General features: G+C 37.6%; 3 protein-coding genes and 1 long non-coding RNA gene across 11 annotated transcripts in view; 3 read left to right on the top strand and 1 right to left on the bottom strand.

Annotated features, from left to right (window-relative positions):
- The first annotated feature begins 1,336 nt into the window (after positions 1–1,336).
- Positions 1,337–6,199, top strand: LOC135840119 (vesicle-fusing ATPase 1-like). Of its 2 annotated transcripts, none has more exons than XM_065356474.1 (12): positions 1,337–1,751; positions 1,917–2,005; positions 2,086–2,513; positions 2,581–2,862; positions 2,926–3,125; positions 3,203–3,427; positions 3,498–3,608; positions 3,690–3,878; positions 3,981–4,137; positions 4,203–4,521; positions 4,607–4,765; positions 4,858–6,199. In XM_065356474.1, exons 1-12 carry the CDS (start codon positions 1,749–1,751, stop codon positions 4,973–4,975), a joined length of 2,280 nt encoding a protein of 759 aa, XP_065212546.1. In that variant the 5' UTR covers positions 1,337–1,748; the 3' UTR covers positions 4,976–6,199. The 2 variants fall into 2 exon arrangements, with proteins under 2 accessions (XP_065212546.1, XP_065212547.1); XM_065356475.1 differs by lacking the exon at positions 1,337–1,751 and having other exon boundaries at positions 1,887–2,005; positions 2,086–2,295; positions 2,368–2,513.
- Positions 6,200–6,853: 654 nt separating this feature from the next.
- On the top strand, positions 6,854–15,898 carry Ahcy (adenosylhomocysteinase). Of its 3 annotated transcripts, XM_065356478.1 has the most exons (10): positions 6,854–6,967; positions 12,883–12,916; positions 13,013–13,119; positions 13,211–13,401; positions 14,045–14,197; positions 14,275–14,463; positions 14,553–14,768; positions 14,854–15,051; positions 15,140–15,334; positions 15,404–15,898. In XM_065356478.1, the coding sequence occupies exons 3-10, from the start codon at positions 13,089–13,091 to the stop codon at positions 15,533–15,535; spliced, it is 1,305 nt and encodes a 434-aa protein (XP_065212550.1). In that variant the 5' UTR covers positions 6,854–6,967; positions 12,883–12,916; positions 13,013–13,088; the 3' UTR covers positions 15,536–15,898. The 3 variants fall into 3 exon arrangements, with proteins under 3 accessions (XP_065212550.1, XP_065212548.1, XP_065212549.1); XM_065356476.1 differs by lacking the exon at positions 6,854–6,967 and having other exon boundaries at positions 12,762–12,916; positions 12,992–13,119; XM_065356477.1 differs by lacking the exon at positions 6,854–6,967 and having other exon boundaries at positions 12,763–12,916.
- A 439-nt stretch (positions 15,899–16,337) lies between these two features.
- On the top strand, positions 16,338–17,523 carry LOC135840123 (peptidyl-prolyl cis-trans isomerase NIMA-interacting 4). Of its 2 annotated transcripts, XR_010557698.1 has the most exons (4): positions 16,338–16,606; positions 16,693–16,812; positions 16,900–17,126; positions 17,238–17,523. XR_010557698.1 is itself a non-coding variant. In XM_065356483.1 (3 exons), the coding sequence occupies exons 1-3, from the start codon at positions 16,496–16,498 to the stop codon at positions 17,056–17,058; spliced, it is 390 nt and encodes a 129-aa protein (XP_065212555.1). In that variant the 5' UTR covers positions 16,338–16,495; the 3' UTR covers positions 17,059–17,233. The 2 variants fall into 2 exon arrangements, 1 of the variants encoding a protein (XP_065212555.1); XM_065356483.1 differs by lacking the exon at positions 17,238–17,523 and having other exon boundaries at positions 16,900–17,233.
- The window catches only part of LOC135840124 (uncharacterized), a 76,296-nt gene continuing 75,440 nt past the window's right edge, over positions 17,330–18,185 (bottom strand). For 2 of the 4 annotated variants that reach the window (XR_010557699.1, XR_010557702.1), the window contains one exon: positions 17,330–18,016. This is a non-coding gene — a long non-coding RNA (uncharacterized LOC135840124). Of the gene's footprint in view, positions 18,138–18,185 lie in introns of all 4 variants that reach the window. The other 2 variants (XR_010557701.1, XR_010557700.1) reach the window with 2 other exon arrangements.

The raw sequence follows: 18,185 nt of genomic DNA, 5'->3' as shown, positions 1-18,185 counted from the left end.
TGTTGTAATGTTTTTCATTTTTTTAATTGACCGGCGTTTTTGCCAATTTTTTGTTATTTTATACTTAGTATTAAGAATTTTTTATTGTTTTAATGAAATTAGAATTAAAGTAGGGGGTTCTTTGAACCGAGTCTCTCCATCTTTCGATATTTGTTTTAAAAATTGGTCTAGGGAAAGTACGCCCTACTTGTAAATCTTTGGCTATCCGGCCTCTGATTGAAAAGTAGGATCGGTGGCACCCCCCTTCCCCCGCTGCGTGGTTTCCGCGCCGATTCAAGGTGACCCCTTGGACGGCTCGGGGGGCAATGTAGTGGGTAGGGGGCGTGCAGGGAACCGCTACATACTGCGCCGGAACGCTTCTCGCAGATGAGTTACGTATCCGATCAATATATATAGAAGAAGCTGGGCTACCAAAAGTTGCCCAGTGTTGGCTCTTGTGATCTGATGCTACTATTCCTAAATCCGTCCAGTGCTTCGAGCCGAGAACGGTAATGAGAATAATTGGTGTCGGTCTTATTGAGTAACGCTGAAGAGAATAATACATGTATGTTTATGTAATTGTACAGATATTAATTATAATAAACGTATTATTCTGTACATGGGTTTTAATTTGTTATAAAAATATTATCCGTTGAACAAATCAGTGTATCCTCCTCGTGGTTATTAACGCCCGCATCCGGTCAATAACCGTACTAGAGGTACACGTATGTCGTAGGTCTACCTCCTACTTCACTACTGTTAAGTGCTATGCAGTAAAATTTGACTCTTTTAAATTTAGAGAGTACAAATTGTAACTTGTTGTATCTGGACAGCTACAGCAGTACATGCAAACATCAAAAATTACCCTTGTCAACATTTTTGTTGAAAATTTATAAATTACCACGGTAACTTAAGGTAATTTATGTCATGGTAACTTACCGGTAACTTACCGGTAAGTTCTCGGGTAAGTTACCGCGGTAAGTTTCCATGCATCACTGATCTCCGCAGTTGGCAATAGGTGCAATCGAGTAAAACGTGTCTAAAAGTTCATGTGACAAGGGCTACTTTTGCAATGAGCTCCTCAAATGTACATTTTCCGTGCGCAAGGTTTTCGTAATTGCGAAGCTGCATGCGCGAGCGCTCTCTATTATTCACAGCGCGAGAAATGTACGAACTACGTAGATTCAAGAGCATCGCTATAGAATCGCGAAGTTACATGCGCGGCGCCCTCTACAAATTCTTCAAAACCTGGCGTCCGAAACGCTAACGCGACTGGTTTTGATTTAGTCCCGCTTTGAGTGCGAAGTCTTCCCTCTACTGTCTATAATCGAAAGTCACTAGTTCGATTGTCGCATTTAAGGGTGACCCATTGACCCACTTTTCATCCCCTCGTGACGCAATCGTATTGATTATTTTACTCATTCTTTTGCAAAAGCTTCATTCTTCGTAGTCGTAAGGCTGCGAAAATGGGAAACTGTGAGACGTGGCAGGAATTTCGTTTTAAAAAATATTAAAATCGTAAAGGTTATTGTGATCGATAGGAAAATGAAGTGTGTTATGTAATAATCATCTTGATAATTCAAGATATCACATCTAGCAAGCATCTGTCGATGTCAATTTCGTGTTTGTGTTTTTGAATACAAGAATCATTTCGATTTTCTTGCAAAAAAAAAAGGAAACGCGTAAATTTATGATTTTGTTTGTTTGAGTTCGAGGTTTCCACAAATTCGCTTTGTCACCGTTTATATTCATCATTAATCTTCTTCAAAATGGTAATACTTTATTTATCGCATGAACAGTAGAATTGCATCAATTCGTTTGCTTTGATCAACTCTCAAATTTATCCGTAGAAATTGCGTATCTGTTTGTTTGGAATTTTAAATTTAATATTCACTTCTGATTCATATGTGTGAATCATTGTTATGCCTGTATTGCAGCGTATGAAAGCTGGACGCTGTCCATCTGACAACTTATCTCTAACCAACAAAGCAGTAGTCAATGAATATGATTTCGAAAGCAATGTCAAGTAAGCACTACTGAGATGCTGGATGAAAGTTGAAATGGTGTATTGTATTCTTATATTCACTTTTATTTGTTCCCTGCTAGATACATAGAAGTCAACACAAATTCTGGTCATCACTATGTTTTCACGGTTTGCATGGATAAGAATGTTGACCGAGGAACAATTGGTTTTTCTTTACCTCAAAGAAAATGGGCTGAATTGTCATTAAATCAGGATATTGAAGTGAAACCGTGCAATGTGTCAGAATGCTTATGTCTCATAGTTGTGGAAGCTGATTTCATCGCAAAGAAAGCGTATGAAAATATAATTATAATTTCGATTAAATTTATGGTACCTATATTGAAAGTTTTGTTTAATTTTCACAGAGCTACTACGGAAGCATATGATACCGATCAGATGGCTAAGGAATTTCTCGTGCAATTTTCTGGTATGGCATTTTCATGTGGACAGCAATTGGTTTTTCAGTTCCAGGATAAAAAACTTCTATCGCTGACCGTGAAAAGTTTAGAAGGTATACTTGTCGAATCATCTTTCGTATTGATGGTTGGATTCTATTCTAATTGAATATTGATACTTAGCTGCCGATCTGAGTGCAATAAAAGCTGGAAGAGAATCCAAGCCTCGTCCTGCAAAGTTAGGACGCTGTCTCGCGGATACTATTATCCAGTTTGAAAAAGCAGAAGGTTCTAGTATCAACTTAATAGGAAAATCGAAAGGCAAAATTGTGCGACAGTCTATCATTAATCCAGATTGGGATTTCAATAAAATGGGAATCGGTGGTTTAGATAGAGAATTCAACGCTATTTTTAGAAGAGCTTTTGCGTCCAGAGTTTTTCCTCCCGAAGTTGTGGAACAGCTAGGTAAAATATCTCTTTTATAATGGTAAAAAAGTCCAGACAATCATTTATCCACGGTATTTATAGGATGTAAACACGTCAAGGGTATATTGCTGTATGGACCTCCGGGAACTGGTAAAACATTGATGGCTCGACAAATTGGTAAAATGTTAAATGCTCGAGAACCAAAAATCGTAAATGGTCCTCAAATACTGGATAAATATGTTGGAGAATCTGAAGCAAATATTCGTCGATTGTTTGCGGACGCTGAAGAAGAAGAAAAGAGGGTAATTAATTTACGTTTTCGCCTGTTTATTTCTTTTTTCTAGATGTACTTGAACTAATAGACGCATTTCCATTTTAGGCTGGTCCCAATAGCGGTTTGCACATTATTATTTTCGATGAAATTGATGCTATCTGCAAAGCAAGAGGCTCTGTCGGTGGAAATACCGGTGTTCACGACACCGTTGTCAATCAATTATTGGCTAAAATTGATGGCGTTGAACAGCTTAATAATATTTTGGTCATTGGAATGACAAACAGAAAAGATATGATTGACGAAGCTCTTCTTCGACCTGGTAGACTTGAAGTCTGTACAATTTTGTGTTTTGTTTTTCATTGCAATTCAGTAGTTTTTAACAATTTTTTTCGTAATTTAGGTTCAAATGGAAATCAGTTTACCCGATGAAAAAGGTCGCTATCAAATTTTACAAATTCATTCCGCCCGAATGTACGACCATAAAAAGATTTCGGCTGATGTCAATTTGGAAGTCAGTTTGACATTATGAAAAACGTTGTCTCAATGATTAACATTTTTAAACGATGAATTAATTTTAAACCATCGGTTTTAGGAATTAGCAGTCTTGACTAAAAATTTCAGCGGTGCTGAAATCGAAGGTTTAGTGCGAGCTGCTCAATCAACTGCCATGAATCGTCTGATTAAAGCATCTAATAAAGTCGAAGTCGATCCTCAAGCTATGGAAAAGTTGAAAGTTGAAAGAGATGATTTCTTAAACGCATTAGAACATGACATCAAACCCGTAAGTATGAGTTTGTCTTCAACTTTTTTAGAAACGTTTAAATCAATGCAGTTGCGTTATGAATCGTATAACACGATGAAGTACATGATATTCGTTTTATAGGCTTTTGGAGCTGCTGCCGAGCAACTAGAACATTGTCTTGCAGGAGGCGTTATTGTTTGGGGCAACCCTGTAAGCTCAATCTTGAATGATGGAGATTTATTAATCAAACAGACTAAAGCTACTGAAACATCAGGATTAGTTTCTGTTCTCATAGAAGGTAATTCCGTTTTGCGAGAAATTGATTTTTTCAAAGCGGTACTTACAATGCTGTCGTTTTTTTAGGACCTCCAAATTCCGGAAAAACCGCGTTGGCTGCGGAATTGGCCAAAAGATCAGATTTTCCATTTGTCAAAGTTTGTACTCCGGAAGATATGGTCGGATTTTCTGAATCGGCCAAATGTCTCAGTATTCGTAAAGTTTTTGATGACGCCTACAGATCTCAATTAAGTTGTATATTAGTTGATAATATCGAAAGATTACTTGATTACGGTCCTATAGGACCTCGTTACTCCAATTTAACTCTTCAGGCATTATTAGTTCTCTTGAAAAAACAACCTCCCAAAGGAAAAAAATTATTGGTTTTGTGTACGAGCAGTAGAAGGTAATTATTTATCATTTGTTTTGCTCAAAATCGTTTCTATTCGTGACAATGATCAACACTTGAACTCAATTCTTTTCCTTCGCAGACAAATGTTGGAAGATATGGAAATGTTATCCGCTTTCACATCCGTTTTGCATGTGCCTAATCTAAGCGATGTTGAGCATGTGAAAGAAGTACTTGAGCAGTCGGATGTGTTTAATAAGGAAGAAGTGTCGTACATTAGGAATAAATTACGCAATCGAAAGTACGTCAAATTACATATAACGATACATTCACCGTAGTGCCCCGTAATTATTACAGAAGTATTTTATACTATTTTTTTATTTTTTATTTCAGGATATTTGTGGGAATTAAAAAATTGTTATCGTTGATCGATATGGCTAGACAAGTTGATGATGAATTCAGAGTTACTACATTCTTGACAAAATTAGAAGAAGCTGAAGCAGTAGTTTAATGTTGTTGTTTTTTTCTCATGTTACGCGTCCAAGCTCCAAAAAAGTTTTTTTTTTTAAATGCTTTTTTTTCTTGTTAGTTCAACATTCCTAATTATTAGTTTGATATTTTTACCATTTTAATCTAGTATTATTATCGTTACGCTTTTTCAATTTTAAAATACTTTTACTTTTTTTTAAAATTGAAAAACGAATATTTTATTCATGAATATTCGCCAATTTCAAGCACTTTCCAATCAAATCAGTTTAATTTTAATTTCCTAGCGAACGAACATTTTTGTTGGTGAGTCGTATAAACTCTAAAATTGAGGGGATATTCTCATTACGAGTTAGGCTAAATTATTTTCCATGGTACACCGATTCACTTGGAAGTCTAGCTTGCTCTTATAGCCTATGGGATATATTTTATTAGATTTGTTGGAGTGACCGGTGCATGAATGTTTATGAAAATTTCAAATTCATGTTTGATGGTTATAAATATGTACTTTCCAAATATTCTTATAGCACTTGAACGAACCTTCACAACTAAAATTATTGTTGGATATATTTTCAATCTTCAAATAGCGTTTTGAAACATGATTTTATATATTCTGGAACAATCTTGTTTATTATTTTACAGTATTGTAGCTATATTGAAATGTATCCGACAAATTTGTCTAGATGCCTTATGCTTTCAAAACCAAACTAAAGTTCAAGTTGAAAGCAATTCAATGCACCGACAGCTTCAGAAAATCTCATCAAGTTTGCCAGTCAAATCATACCTCACGATATCGTATTGAGAATATTCTCTGCTCCCGAGTCACTCAAAAATTGACATTTGAAAAAAGTTTTGAAGTATAGCTGTATTATTATTATGTCGTACAGACTTCAAAGTGCAAATTATCCGAATATAATTATTTTTTAAATCATGTCCATAAAAGCAATAAAATGTCAGTTATTTTTTACTATTCAAACAGCTTCAAGTTGTATCTAAAATGGGTAATTGCGGCATCTACCGTGTCAGCTCAAATTCTTGGCTGGTAGCGTTACCAAAAAGTGGCCGAATCCTCACACGACGCAAGATGCTAAAAATTTCCCATTGTAGGTTACCTATGTCAAATAAAAGTGTGAAACGATGAACACTTTATTTGATCTACCAATTCAAATTTATGAAATTTAATCGCAGTACTTAAAATATTTTATATACATAATCATTCAAATAAAATATTATTATTGAAAATCAGTAATCTACTTGAAAATTAGTTTCTGTCTTTCATTACTTTAGTAACCTTGTTTCCAAAATCAAATCATAACGGTAGGTAGGTAGAGGTACAAAGAAAAAATTGCAAGTTACAACAGAGGGAGATGAAATTATTCAACAGGAAGAAACAGATTCAGCTGTCGATGAAGGTAATGATGAAATTTGAAAATAGAACCGTATTCATGATTCATTTTGATGATTTGAAACGTCCGGGTGCCTGGGTGGGCATATTTCAGCTTCCTGTAGTATTTCAACTTTCAATCGGTTTCATGGTGACAGTCAACTGTAGGTAACCTTATTTTCTTAACATGAGAGGATTTATGTTCCTTTTCAAAAATTATTTCAACGTACAGATCTGTAAATTGTTGGCATTGCATTGGCAATATTGGCATCGTAAAATCTGTCTCTGTAGAGTCTGACCATCTGTATATCCCGTAAGCGATAGCGATCTTTTCAGTGAGTCGAATAATCTTTTTCATAATTATGTAGATGTTTATTTTTGATTTTTTGAGTTAGATTTCGCCAAATAAATAGCGCTGAGTGCTGAGTCAGCGAGTGCCCGAGTGGTCAAAAAAAAATTAAAAATTTTTTAAAAATGACGCGCCCTCTAAGATGAAATTAGTCATTTCCAAGTTGATTGGTACAGTTTTAGTCTGAATGTGGCGAAGTTTGCAACCATGTGATTCGTCTTTTTTTGCCGCATTCTGCTTCTGGCTTCTGACTCTGAGTTCTGACTTCTGAGTGCTTTCAGTGTCGTAGTTTTGTCACAAATTAATCGACTTAGCTAACTATCGATATTTTGTCAGATAGGTATTATAAATTTAAGAGTCGATAGGTACTAATACGTTTCTGTAATGTTCCGTTTTTGTTTTCGTTACTTTACTGGTTATAACGTATTGTATCTCAAACTGGTTGTAACTTTCTGAGCTTTTAGAAAAGCTCCCGACTGTTTATTTTACAACGTGTTATTATTAAAATATACGTTGATGTGTATGTTTCGTTATTCTTTCGAGTTTCCAATTTTTTAAAGATGCACGTTGTGCACTACGTTTTAAAGAATGGTTTTTTATTCGAATTGACGACTTTAGCTCGACTTATGGGCTCGTTTTAACATGGTAGCATAGCTACGGTTTTTAATTCGCGACAAAAAACTTCTAATTTTCTTTTTGTCGTGCCGAAAGCTCACCGTCGTGTGACCGTTATGTTCCACAGGCCTAGCCTACGTGTAAGTACTGTTATCGTTATTCAACGACCGTTTTTCTCGCTTTCACGCGACTGATTTCGCTCTGTCGACCGTTACGCTGCTTCACGCCGTTTTTTTTCGTTCTGCGAGGGTGTAGTGGGTTGACCGTATTCGCCCAACGCTCGTGGAATCGACCGCCGAACACGTGTCGCCGTAAAAGTCTCGCCAGTCAATGGTAAAGACTCGTAAGCAGGAAGAGGAAGAGTTGGCTCAATCGTCAGGCGACGCCGCTCTAGCTGCCCAAAGAAAGGCTGAAAAAATTCTCAAGAAGCGTGAGAAACGCAAGAAGAAACAAGCTGCGCTGGCCGAAGACCAGCAAAACGAAGAAGAGGTTCTAGTTGACCCACCTGTCGCTATGGCTGCCTACGTACCGGCACCGCTCGATAATGCGCAACGTTTCGACGGTGACGGCGCTCGATATGAAGGCTGGATACTACGTGTCAAAGTGAGGCTTGCTGCGTTAGGCCTATCAAAGACCTACGATTCCGATACCGCTGAGACTCTCGAAAAGCGAGCGCAAGCCATCGACACCATTTACTCGATGATGACACAGCCGATGCAGGTGCTGTTTCCGCAGGCGACTCCGAAAGCGCTGCTGGATGCGCTCGAGGCGCGTTATGGTTCACAGTCGGCGGCGCAAAAATGCGCGGTCAAGCTTCGACTCGCTAATCTACAGATGGGGCATTTCAAGAGGCCCGAAGAGTTCTGCGATACCGTCAAGAAGCTGTGTGCCGACGCCGGCGAAACTGACGAAGCTGCCTGGCTCTTGAATGGTCTCCCGAAAAATGCTACTGGCGATAATGTTCGAATAGCGGTGCGTACCGCGATGATTGTGAATAACAGCACCACCGGCGTCCGTGAGGCTATTTGCGAAGCCTACCGAAACAGTGAATCGTCGTCGTCGTCTACGCCAAGAGCGTCCGCTATGTCCGCCACCGATTCCAGGCCAACATGTCATTATTGTCATCGTCCTGGACATATTGCTCGCCAGTGCCACCTGCGTAATGGTAACGGTAACGTTAATAATGGTAGAAACGGAGGTAATAATAATTTTTATAATAATAGTAATCGTAACGGTAGGCCTAACAATACGAATCGTAATTTTAGTGGCTTTAATGGCCGATCAGGGTCGAATAACGGTGGCGCTAGAAATAATCAGGGCTATCAGGGGACAAGTTCGAATGAGCGTAATGCTCAGCCGCAGGCTAACGCTGCCGGAGGTTCGGGCACCAACTCCGGTACGCCGAATAATCAAAATTGGAAGGGTCCTAACGATCCTAATCCGCCTCGCTGTTATCGTTGTCGAGCAATTGGGCATATCTCTGCTCATTGCAACAAATGGGGCGACAATTCGAGTCAGGCTCGTCGTCCTAATAACGTTTCGGGTACTGCCTTGATGGCTATTGGTGATTCTGTTGGTGTTTCTGTTGGTTTGAAAAAATCTGTCGGTTCGAGCGAGATTGTATTTTTGTTGGACAGTGGCGCGACGAATCATTTCGTCAATTCGCTTGATTACTTTGTCGAATCGAGAGAGATACGCGAGCTGGTACGTACAGCGCAAAAGGGTCAATTCGTGACCGTTACTAGGGAAGGTACCATCGTTTTGTACGATGCCGAAAATCGTAGGTACACTATGGAAGGCGTTAAGTACTCTGAGGAGTTCGCTTCTAACTTACTTTCGAGCCAACGTATTCGTGAGAAGGGCTGTAAGTTAGAGTTGGCCGAAGAAGTCTGCTTGTACGATCCATCTGGTACGTTGATAGTGAAGGGCGAGCTGAATGAGGACGGGCTGCACGAGTTTAGGTTTCGCTACGATTTAGCATACGAATCCGCCGCGGTCGTCGTCGATGATGAAGTCCGTCTCTGGCATCGCCGGCTCGGGCACGCTTGCGGTGACACTATCGCTTCGGTACCTGGAAACAAAATTCCATCGAATAAACTTTTGACCACTACAACGTGCGGCGTATGTTCGAGAGCTAAAATGTGTAGGCTTCCGTGCTGCACTGAGCGTACCTCGGCCAACAGAGTGCTCGAGCTAGTTCACACCGATACGGTCGGCCCTTTGCCGGTGTCGGTGGACGGTTGCTCGTATATTTTAATGTTTCTCGACGATTTTACGCATTTTGCAGTAATGTACTGCCTAAAGAATCGAGGTGAGGTCGGTAAGTGTTTCGAGAATTATGAGCTCGTCACTACCGCTAAGTTCGGTGTCAAGATTCATAAACTGAGGTGCGATAACGCCCTCGAATTTGTTCGAGGCCTAACGAGGTCTGTATGCGAGGCGAAGGGTATCGTTCAACAGCCGAGCGAACCCTATGTGCACGAGCACAATGCAAAAATCGAGCGTTTGAATAGAACGGTTGTAGAGAAAATGCGCGCCATGTTATTTGATGCTGGTATGCCGACTAAATACTGGACATACGCAGCGTACATGGCGTGCGACATCGTAAATCGCTTACCTTCGCGTGGTATCGCCGGAGAAATTCCATTTGAGATCTGGAATAATCGCGCTGTTGATTGGGATCAGATTCGCATCTTTGGTAGTCTCGTTCGATCGTTCGTTACCCCTGAAAAGAGAAAAAAGATTGATAAGAAGTCGCTCGATATGGTGTTGGTGGGTTATACTGAAACCGGATATCGTCTGTTAGATGTTTTCACCGACGAGACGATACCGGCGACTCACGTTAAGGTCGACGAATCCATCGTGTATGGAGATTTTGTCGAGGTAGTCAACGTCACGGAGGAGTACCTGGCCGAGGAGTACGAGCGACCGCAGGAAGCTGCGCTGATGGCGACGAGTGTACCGCAGCTGACGTATGAGGAGGCTGTCACCGGTGATGAGTCTGAGCACTGGAAAGAGGCTATCGCCGCCGAACTATCGAACCTTCAGCGAATGGGTACCTATAAAGTCGTTGAACGTCCTGTAAAAGAGAAAGTATTAGGTCTGAAATGGGTTTTTAGAAAAAAGAGCGACAACACGTATAAAGCTCGTATCGTAGTCTTGGGCTACATGGAGCGATTGGCGCTTACAGATATCGAGGTATACGCACCGGTTGTCTCCGTTGACGTAGTTAGAGCTCTAGTCGCGTTAGCTATTCGTTTTAACTGGCAGCTTCGACACTGCGATATTACAGGCGCCTTCTTATACGGCAAATTACCGTACCGCGTCTACGTTTCATTGCCAAAGGGCTTCGTTTACTTTGGCCGCTTGAAGGATCCGGTGCTCGAGCTTTGGCGTTCGTTATATGGTCTACGTTTAAGTCCGGTTACCTGGTATGAGGAATTAAAACGGATTTTAATTAAGGTCGGTCTTGTTGTGTCTTGGTATTGTGCCACTTTGTTTATTTTTGAGTTAGAGCCTACTCGTTGCATCGTAGCAGTATACGTCGATGACCTGCTGGTCACCGGCTACGATAACGAGCTGATCGAAGAAGTGCTCGATCTTCTGAAACTCAATTTCGAGGTAAAAGATTTAGGCCCAGTTGAGCATTACCTTGGCGTACGTTTCAAGCGTACCGACGACTGTATGTATATGGATCAGAATGAATACATTGCTCAGATTTGTGAGAAGTTTGGACTTTCGGACGCGGACAGTGTAGTGAAGCCAATGGAGGACGTTTCTTTTGCTGATCCTAAAGTCGTAGTTGATATGACGTTGGAAACTCTCTGTAGGTCTATGATCGGTTGCCTCTCGTACATTGCTGGCTGGACCAGGCCAGACATAGCCTACGCTGTCAATCTGGTTTCGCGGTACCAGTCCAAACCGTCTGCCTCGCTCGTCTCAGCCTGTAAAAGGATAATCAAGTATTTAAAACACTATCCTGATCGAAAATTGTGCTACGAGGCACTTGATAATTCGTTGCTCACCGTTTATTCGGACTCTGATCATGCTGGCGATAAGGCTGATCGTATTTCTACCACTGGCTACATCGTATTCTTATACGGGTGTGCAATCCACTGGAAGTCGCGCAAACAGCGAGGAGTCGTCCGTAGCTCGGCCGAGGCGGAATATTTGGCTCTCGCTGACGCTGTTACAGAGCTTCGCGCTCAGCGTAATCTTCTAAAGTCGTTGGGGTTTGTCGTTGAAAAATCCACTGTCGTTTCGGACAGCAATTCCGCCATGAATATCGCTTCTAACACCATGGAGTCAAAGAGAACTCGCCATATCGACGTCTCGTATCACCTAACGAAAGAGGTAATCAGAAATGGTGAGGCGGAATTAGTTAAAGTTAGAGGGGAGCAAAATATTGCTGACATTTTTACAAAATCGTTAGCCGGCACCAAAATTAACGATCTGATGGTGTCTATTTTGGTCGACGACTTGTTCCCTTCGTAGTCTATTGTCTCTCACTCGATTAGTGTCTATGCTGTTCGATGTCGAAGTTCGACAGCATTAATTATCACCCGATTTTGTCTTTTTAATTTAATTGAAAATTAATTTAATCGATCGTTTTATCGTGCTTAGGCACTTGTAATTAGTACTTACTTTATTTGTCGTGTAGTTTTTATCGTGCATTTTATTATTCGTGTTGAATTATTCATATGTATCAACCGGAAACTCGTAGTGTTCGATCTGAAACATTTTCATCGTGTATTTTACTTTTTTGTTTTTTTTATTATTGATGAATTTTTATATTTTTTATTGTGTAATGTTTTACGTATATGTTTTATTTAATTCTACGGCTATTTTAGCTTATTTTATTATTATTTTACCTGTATTAATTGCACCGTTTGGTGTTTGAAAATTTTCAATGTTTTGAAGTTTGTTTTTAGTGTGTATCTTCGCATCACTGTAATTGAGCGTAATGATAATTGGTGTTAAATTGCTCGGTATTCGATGTTATTCGCGTTGTTTATTTAACGTTCATGTTTTAATTGATATTTTTAGTATTATTTAGAATTAATTAGTCGGTTTTAAGAGTGAAAGCTCGAAAATGAAAAGTTGTTTTTGTTTTGATTCGAAAATTTAGAAGTTTTTTGGCTTTAGATTAGTGATTGTTTATGTAACTCGAGTTTGCTAAAATTCCCCGTTGTACGGGTCAATTTTACGGAGGAGTGTCGTAGTTTTGTCACAAATTAATCGACTTAGCTAACTATCGATATTTTGTCAGATAGGTATTATAAATTTAAGAGTCGATAGGTACTAATACGTTTCTGTAATGTTCCGTTTTTGTTTTCGTTACTTTACTGGTTATAACGTATTGTATCTCAAACTGGTTGTAACTTTCTGAGCTTTTAGAAAAGCTCCCGACTGTTTATTTTACAACGTGTTATTATTAAAATATACGTTGATGTGTATGTTTCGTTATTCTTTCGAGTTTCCAATTTTTTAAAGATGCACGTTGTGCACTACGTTTTAAAGAATGGTTTTTTATTCGAATTGACGACTTTAGCTCGACTTATGGGCTCGTTTTAACATTCAGTGTTTCTTTTCTTTTTGAACTTTGAAAGATTAAAGTTGTAAGTTGAAGCACATTTCGAATAGTACTCGTAGAACAGTATTTTCATACCTATAAATACTTATAAAAGTTCTAGTCAAGCTCGAATTTGTTTCAGTTTTAACAGCTAAGTGCTAAGTGTTTGATCAAGTTGATAATTTTAATCCACTGTCTGTTCCTGTGATAATTCTTTCATGATGACTTCTGCAGTTCCGTATAAAGTTGGTGAGTTGTAATTGTTTGAAGCGAATAGAAAATTAATTGATTTTTTAACGTAAAAAATTCCTAATATAATTAAATGTGTTTTTCCCTCCAGCTGACATATCTTTAGCCGAATGGGGAAGAAAGGAAATCGCAGTTGCTGAAAATGAGATGCCAGGTTTGATGGCTCTTAGAAAGAAATATGGACCTCTGAAGGTTTTGAAAGGTGCTCGTATTGCAGGTTGCTTGCATATGACTCTGCAAACAGCTGTACTCATCGAAACTCTTATCGAATTGGGAGCTGAAGTACGTACACTTTGAGCAAGTTTTATTATGCATAGGAAACTTTTTTGTTCATTGTGATGATTTTGATTTCTTAATTATTTTAAATATGATGCAAATTGCTTGTCTGTTGTCAGTCGAGTGTTTTAATTACTTGAGCTTTCTCAGAAATTGAAAAAAAAATGAAAGGAAATACCCAGTCACCTACATGAGTTACGGTCTGAGTGGATAAAAATTCCGCTAATTTCTAAGAATAAGCCATTTTCTACATTTGATTTACTTATTATAAATGAGTCATATCTACTCGGTCAATAACAATTCCAAAAGTTTAACGTAGAATAAGTATTCTGAAAATTTTGATGCAGAAAAATTTTGAAATAATTTTAAACCCATCAAAAAAAACTTATCATCGCGTACTAATTATATGTATGTAAGCTTGTATTGTTAGTGGCGTGCATATGAGATAAGATACGGCAGACGTTGGGCAGACGATAGGTCGTTCATATGAAACCACATCGAATGATTTTATCTTAATCATAGCTAAATTATGTTTTAATTAGTGTATGATACGTTTAGATAATTCAAGCGAACGTTGGATTTCCCTTTTAAGAAAAAGGCATTTCAAACAAATTATCATGAATCATGATTAAAAATGAATATTTTTCAGGTGAGGTGGTCCAGTTGTAATATTTTTAGTACGCAAGATCAAGCTGCTGCTGCCATTGCAGCCAAAGGAATCCCAGTGTTCGCATGGAAAGGTGAAACTGAAGAAGAATATAACTGGTGCATCGAACAAACATTAGTATTTTCTGATGGAAAGGTGTGGGATTTATCGTTATCTGATATCTGCTTCATTATTTACGTTACGTTAATAATGATCGTATAAAAATTTTTCAGCCTTTGAACATGATCCTGGACGATGGCGGCGATTTGACTGACATAGTTCATAAAAAATACCCTCAATTTTTAGACGGTATACGTGGTATTTCTGAAGAAACAACCACAGGAGTTCATAAATTATACAGAATGTATAAAGAAAATACGCTCAAGGTACCAGCTATCAACGTAAACGACTCTGTGACCAAGGTGAGGTGTTATAAATATTCTACTATATTTGCATAACAATAGTAATCAGTATTTTTAGCTTAAAACTAACTCGTGTAATAAATTTTCAGAGTAAATTTGATAATCTATACGGATGTCGAGAATCGTTGGTCGACGGAATAAAACGTGCCACAGGTGTCATGCTTGCTGGTAAAGTTTGCGTCGTTGCCGGATATGGCGATGTTGGTAAAGGCTGCGCACAATCTTTAAGATCCTATGGAGGAAGAGTTATTATTACTGAAATCGACCCTATCAATGCTTTACAAGCTGCGATGGAAGGATACGAGGTAGAAATATTATCTCTGAGGAAAAAAGTGCTCATCGAAGGTGATTATGGCGTTGAAAAAATGCAATAATTTCTTTATTTTTAAGGTGACAACCATGGATGAAGCTAGTAAAATCGCTCAAGTCTATGTAACGACAACTGGTTGCAAAGATATTATTTGTGGACGTCATTTTCTAAATATGAGAGAAGATTCTATCGTTTGTAATATCGGTCATTTCGACTGTGAAGTACAAGTTGACTGGTTAGAAAAAAACGCTGTTCAGAAAGTCAATATTAAACCTCAAGTAAATTGCGATCTTTTGATAAGTTTTACGTCTACAGATAGTGATTGGAATTGTAGATTTATTAATGTAATTTTTGTAATTTCAACAGGTTGATAGATACACATTGGCTAACGGCAATCACATAATCCTTCTAGCCGAAGGTAGATTAGTAAATTTGGGATGTGCTATGGGTCATCCCTCATTCGTAATGAGTACTTCGTTCACTAATCAGGTTCTTGCCCAAATTGAACTCTGGACCAAACCAACCGACTACAAAGTTAACGTTTATATGCTTCCTAAAAAAGTATGCATCCGCCACCATCTACTTGCTTATTATTTTTTCCCTTCGTTTATTTTTGTTTAAATTTTTCAGCTTGATGAAGAAGTGGCAGCTTTGCACTTGGAGCAGTTGGGAGTAAAACTGACCAAACTCACTCCCGATCAAGCTGAATATTTAGGCGTTCCTGCCGAAGGACCGTTTAAACCGGAACATTATCGTTATTAAAAAGGCTACAAAGTTTTATTTCAAAAATTTTCCCAGAAAACGTTGCAATATTTTTTCTATAGCTGAATTTTATCATCGAACATTTTGTGTTATCGAGTAATTTTTAAGAACCGTGGAACAATTTTCGGTGACACGTTATCATGAAAAGTATGTCATTTTTTTTAAATGATCGATTAAGTTTTTTCTTTTAGAGTTCATTTTATCATTATTGTCAAGTGGATGTTTCATTTTCGAGCAGCACTTATCGTGATATTCATATTAAATTATTGATAATTTTTGATTGTCAAGTCAAATTCAAGTTTTTTTTCTTATAATGATGCCTGTTACATAATTGATATTATATCTATTTGTTGGGACAAAGAATAGTTTTTTCTTGATTATTATGCATTGAGGTATTTCAGGTGTTTGAGGCGCCAGGTTGTACTTACAATTGTTGACTTTTCAATGATACGATGATTATTTTGTTTAATTTGAAACTCGAATTGAACGCAGCATTTCAATTCCAGCGCGTATTAATTAGTTGAGACTTATTTCCCTAAATTTGTTCAACATTTTTTCAAATACCTAGTCTGAAAATTTCCATTGATGAATCAAGCTGGACTACGGAAGGAATTACAACCAAAATTTGGTGACTGGACTCTAGTCTTCTTATATGACAATATAAATATTAAATTCAAAGTTCAAACCTAGAATGAGTTGGAAAAACTCACGTGGCGTCATCAAAACTTCAAAAGTGCACCAACCAAATCACGTGTTCCAGCTTTGCGCGTGCGCTAGGCGTATGTTTATAAAAAGTACATGAAAATGATAACAATCAAGACTGATAAGGCAATTTTTCGTTTTCGAAGTTTTTCCAAGTATAATTTTCAAAAATTCAATCGCGTTTTGATGGGATATTAGAATCAAATTTTTTAGTTAATGCTAATTTAAACTTGTGAATCTATTTTTTGATTTATTACAATGGGAAAACAGAAACCAGCTTCCAAAGGTGATTCGAGTAAATCTAAGGCTAAGGATGACGATTCTAAAGCGTCTGGAAGTAAAGAAAAGAAAGGAGGTACCGCCGTCAAAGTAAGATGAATGAAATTTCTCATATTAAATTCTAGTTCAGGTTTTCGCCGGTAACTTCAGTATACACTTTTCTGTCAAACTTTCAGGTCCGACACATCTTATGTGAAAAACAATCGAAGGTATTAGAAGCTTTAGATAAACTCAAAAATGGTGGAAAATTTCCTGAAATAGCTGCTCAATATAGTGAAGATAAAGCAAGACAAGGAGTAAGTCTTATCAGAAAAACACCAGTTGTGCGCGCGTTGAAATATTCAATTTCATCTCATTTGATTTTCATGTTAATGTTATGTTAGGGAGATTTGGGTTGGATGATACGAGGAAGTATGGTTGGACCTTTTCAAGATGCTGCATTTAGTTTACCCATATCTACTGTTGCAAATCCAGTCTACACAGATCCTCCCATCAAAACGAAGTTCGGGTATCATATTATAATGGTAGAAGGCAAAAAATAAAACCCTACTTATTTCGATTGTACGTAGGACGTACACAATTCTCTTTCAAATTTCATTTCTAAGAATAGGTACGTTGGGTTGAATTTTGCCAACCGTTCATTATGTAATATCTTTCTATTGGTTTATAAGTTTCTTATGTGTTTTTCATTCTAATTAAATGATGATATAAATTTTATCAGGTCTAATTACGTTCAATTCTTGTTGCAAAAATCATCCCATTGCGGATGTTTTGGCAGCTTTGATTTCTCTCTGAAAAAAATACACGAAGAAATTGAGCGTATGACATTTATATTTGAAGATTAATGTAAGGCACGGATCGTCAATATCTAAAGTACTACGTAATTTCACAGCAGATAATTCTCTTTCATTTTTATTTTAGAGAGAATGCATCCTCTCATGATAAGTTTATACTGTAACGTACAGTTGAAATACAAGCTGCATGGTGGTAATTTTTCACGTTGAAAATTCTCGAGTGTGTTTTCATTTGTAGAATAATTTTGAAAATACAAAAGGAAATGCAGATTATGTACTTCGTTATTCAGATAAAAATCGCATGAAAACATAATAGGTATCAGGAGGCAGTGAATTCAAACCTTGAACAATCATTAAAATCTTTTTCAAAATCATAACATACCTATTTATTTTGACTAAAATTGAAATTTATGTCAATTTGGTAACTCATTTTGCGAGTTTAATTACCTACCGAAGATTTCCTTTTAAAATGTTCCTTCAACGATGTAGAATATCTTTGGTAACACGTGTGTCGAATATATTCATAATTTGTTTTTATCGTCTAAAAAATATCACTTATTGTCGTTTAAAAATGATTTTTGCATTTTACCATAAACTGAATACTTCACTTTTTATCATAGATGATTTTTCTCTTATTTTTAACGACTTTTTCTATCTCTTCTGCAAGCATTTCTTTTCCGTTTTGGCTAATACAAAGTAGCCATACCTAAGAACAAATATGGTAAGTTAGATGACGCTTCCATTTTGAAATAGGTTTTCATCAATATAGTATGAATATCATTAAATAGTCAGTAGTTGCAGAAATTCCGCTGGCCATTCCTCGTATTCTGTAAAAAAAAAATATATAATGTGATAATTCGCATTAGGCCTACTCA

This window comes from Planococcus citri, chromosome 3 (assembly GCF_950023065.1).
Source record: "Planococcus citri chromosome 3, ihPlaCitr1.1, whole genome shotgun sequence".
Lineage (NCBI taxonomy): Eukaryota > Metazoa > Arthropoda > Insecta > Hemiptera > Pseudococcidae > Planococcus > Planococcus citri.
This window is presented reverse-complemented; position numbering and strand designations above follow the sequence as displayed.

Excerpts from the sequence above, each read along its gene's own strand:
- LOC135840119 (XM_065356474.1), top strand. Across the intron at positions 2,863-2,925 it reads CGAAGTTGTGGAACAGCTAG|GATGTAAACACGTCAAGGGT; the intron begins GTAAAATATCTC and ends CGGTATTTATAG. Across the intron at positions 3,879-3,980 it reads TAGAACATGACATCAAACCC|GCTTTTGGAGCTGCTGCCGA; the intron begins GTAAGTATGAGT and ends TTCGTTTTATAG.
- Ahcy (XM_065356478.1), top strand. The coding sequence starts at position 13,089 with ATGATGACTTCTGCAGTTCCGTATAAAGTTG. Across the intron at positions 14,198-14,274 it reads TAGTATTTTCTGATGGAAAG|CCTTTGAACATGATCCTGGA; the intron begins GTGTGGGATTTA and ends AAAATTTTTCAG. Across the intron at positions 14,464-14,552 it reads TAAACGACTCTGTGACCAAG|AGTAAATTTGATAATCTATA; the intron begins GTGAGGTGTTAT and ends ATAAATTTTCAG.
- LOC135840123 (XM_065356483.1), top strand. The coding sequence starts at position 16,496 with ATGGGAAAACAGAAACCAGCTTCCAAAGGTGATTCGAGTAAATCTAAG. Across the intron at positions 16,607-16,692 it reads AAGGAGGTACCGCCGTCAAA|GTCCGACACATCTTATGTGA; the intron begins GTAAGATGAATG and ends TCAAACTTTCAG. Across the intron at positions 16,813-16,899 it reads AAGATAAAGCAAGACAAGGA|GGAGATTTGGGTTGGATGAT; the intron begins GTAAGTCTTATC and ends ATGTTATGTTAG.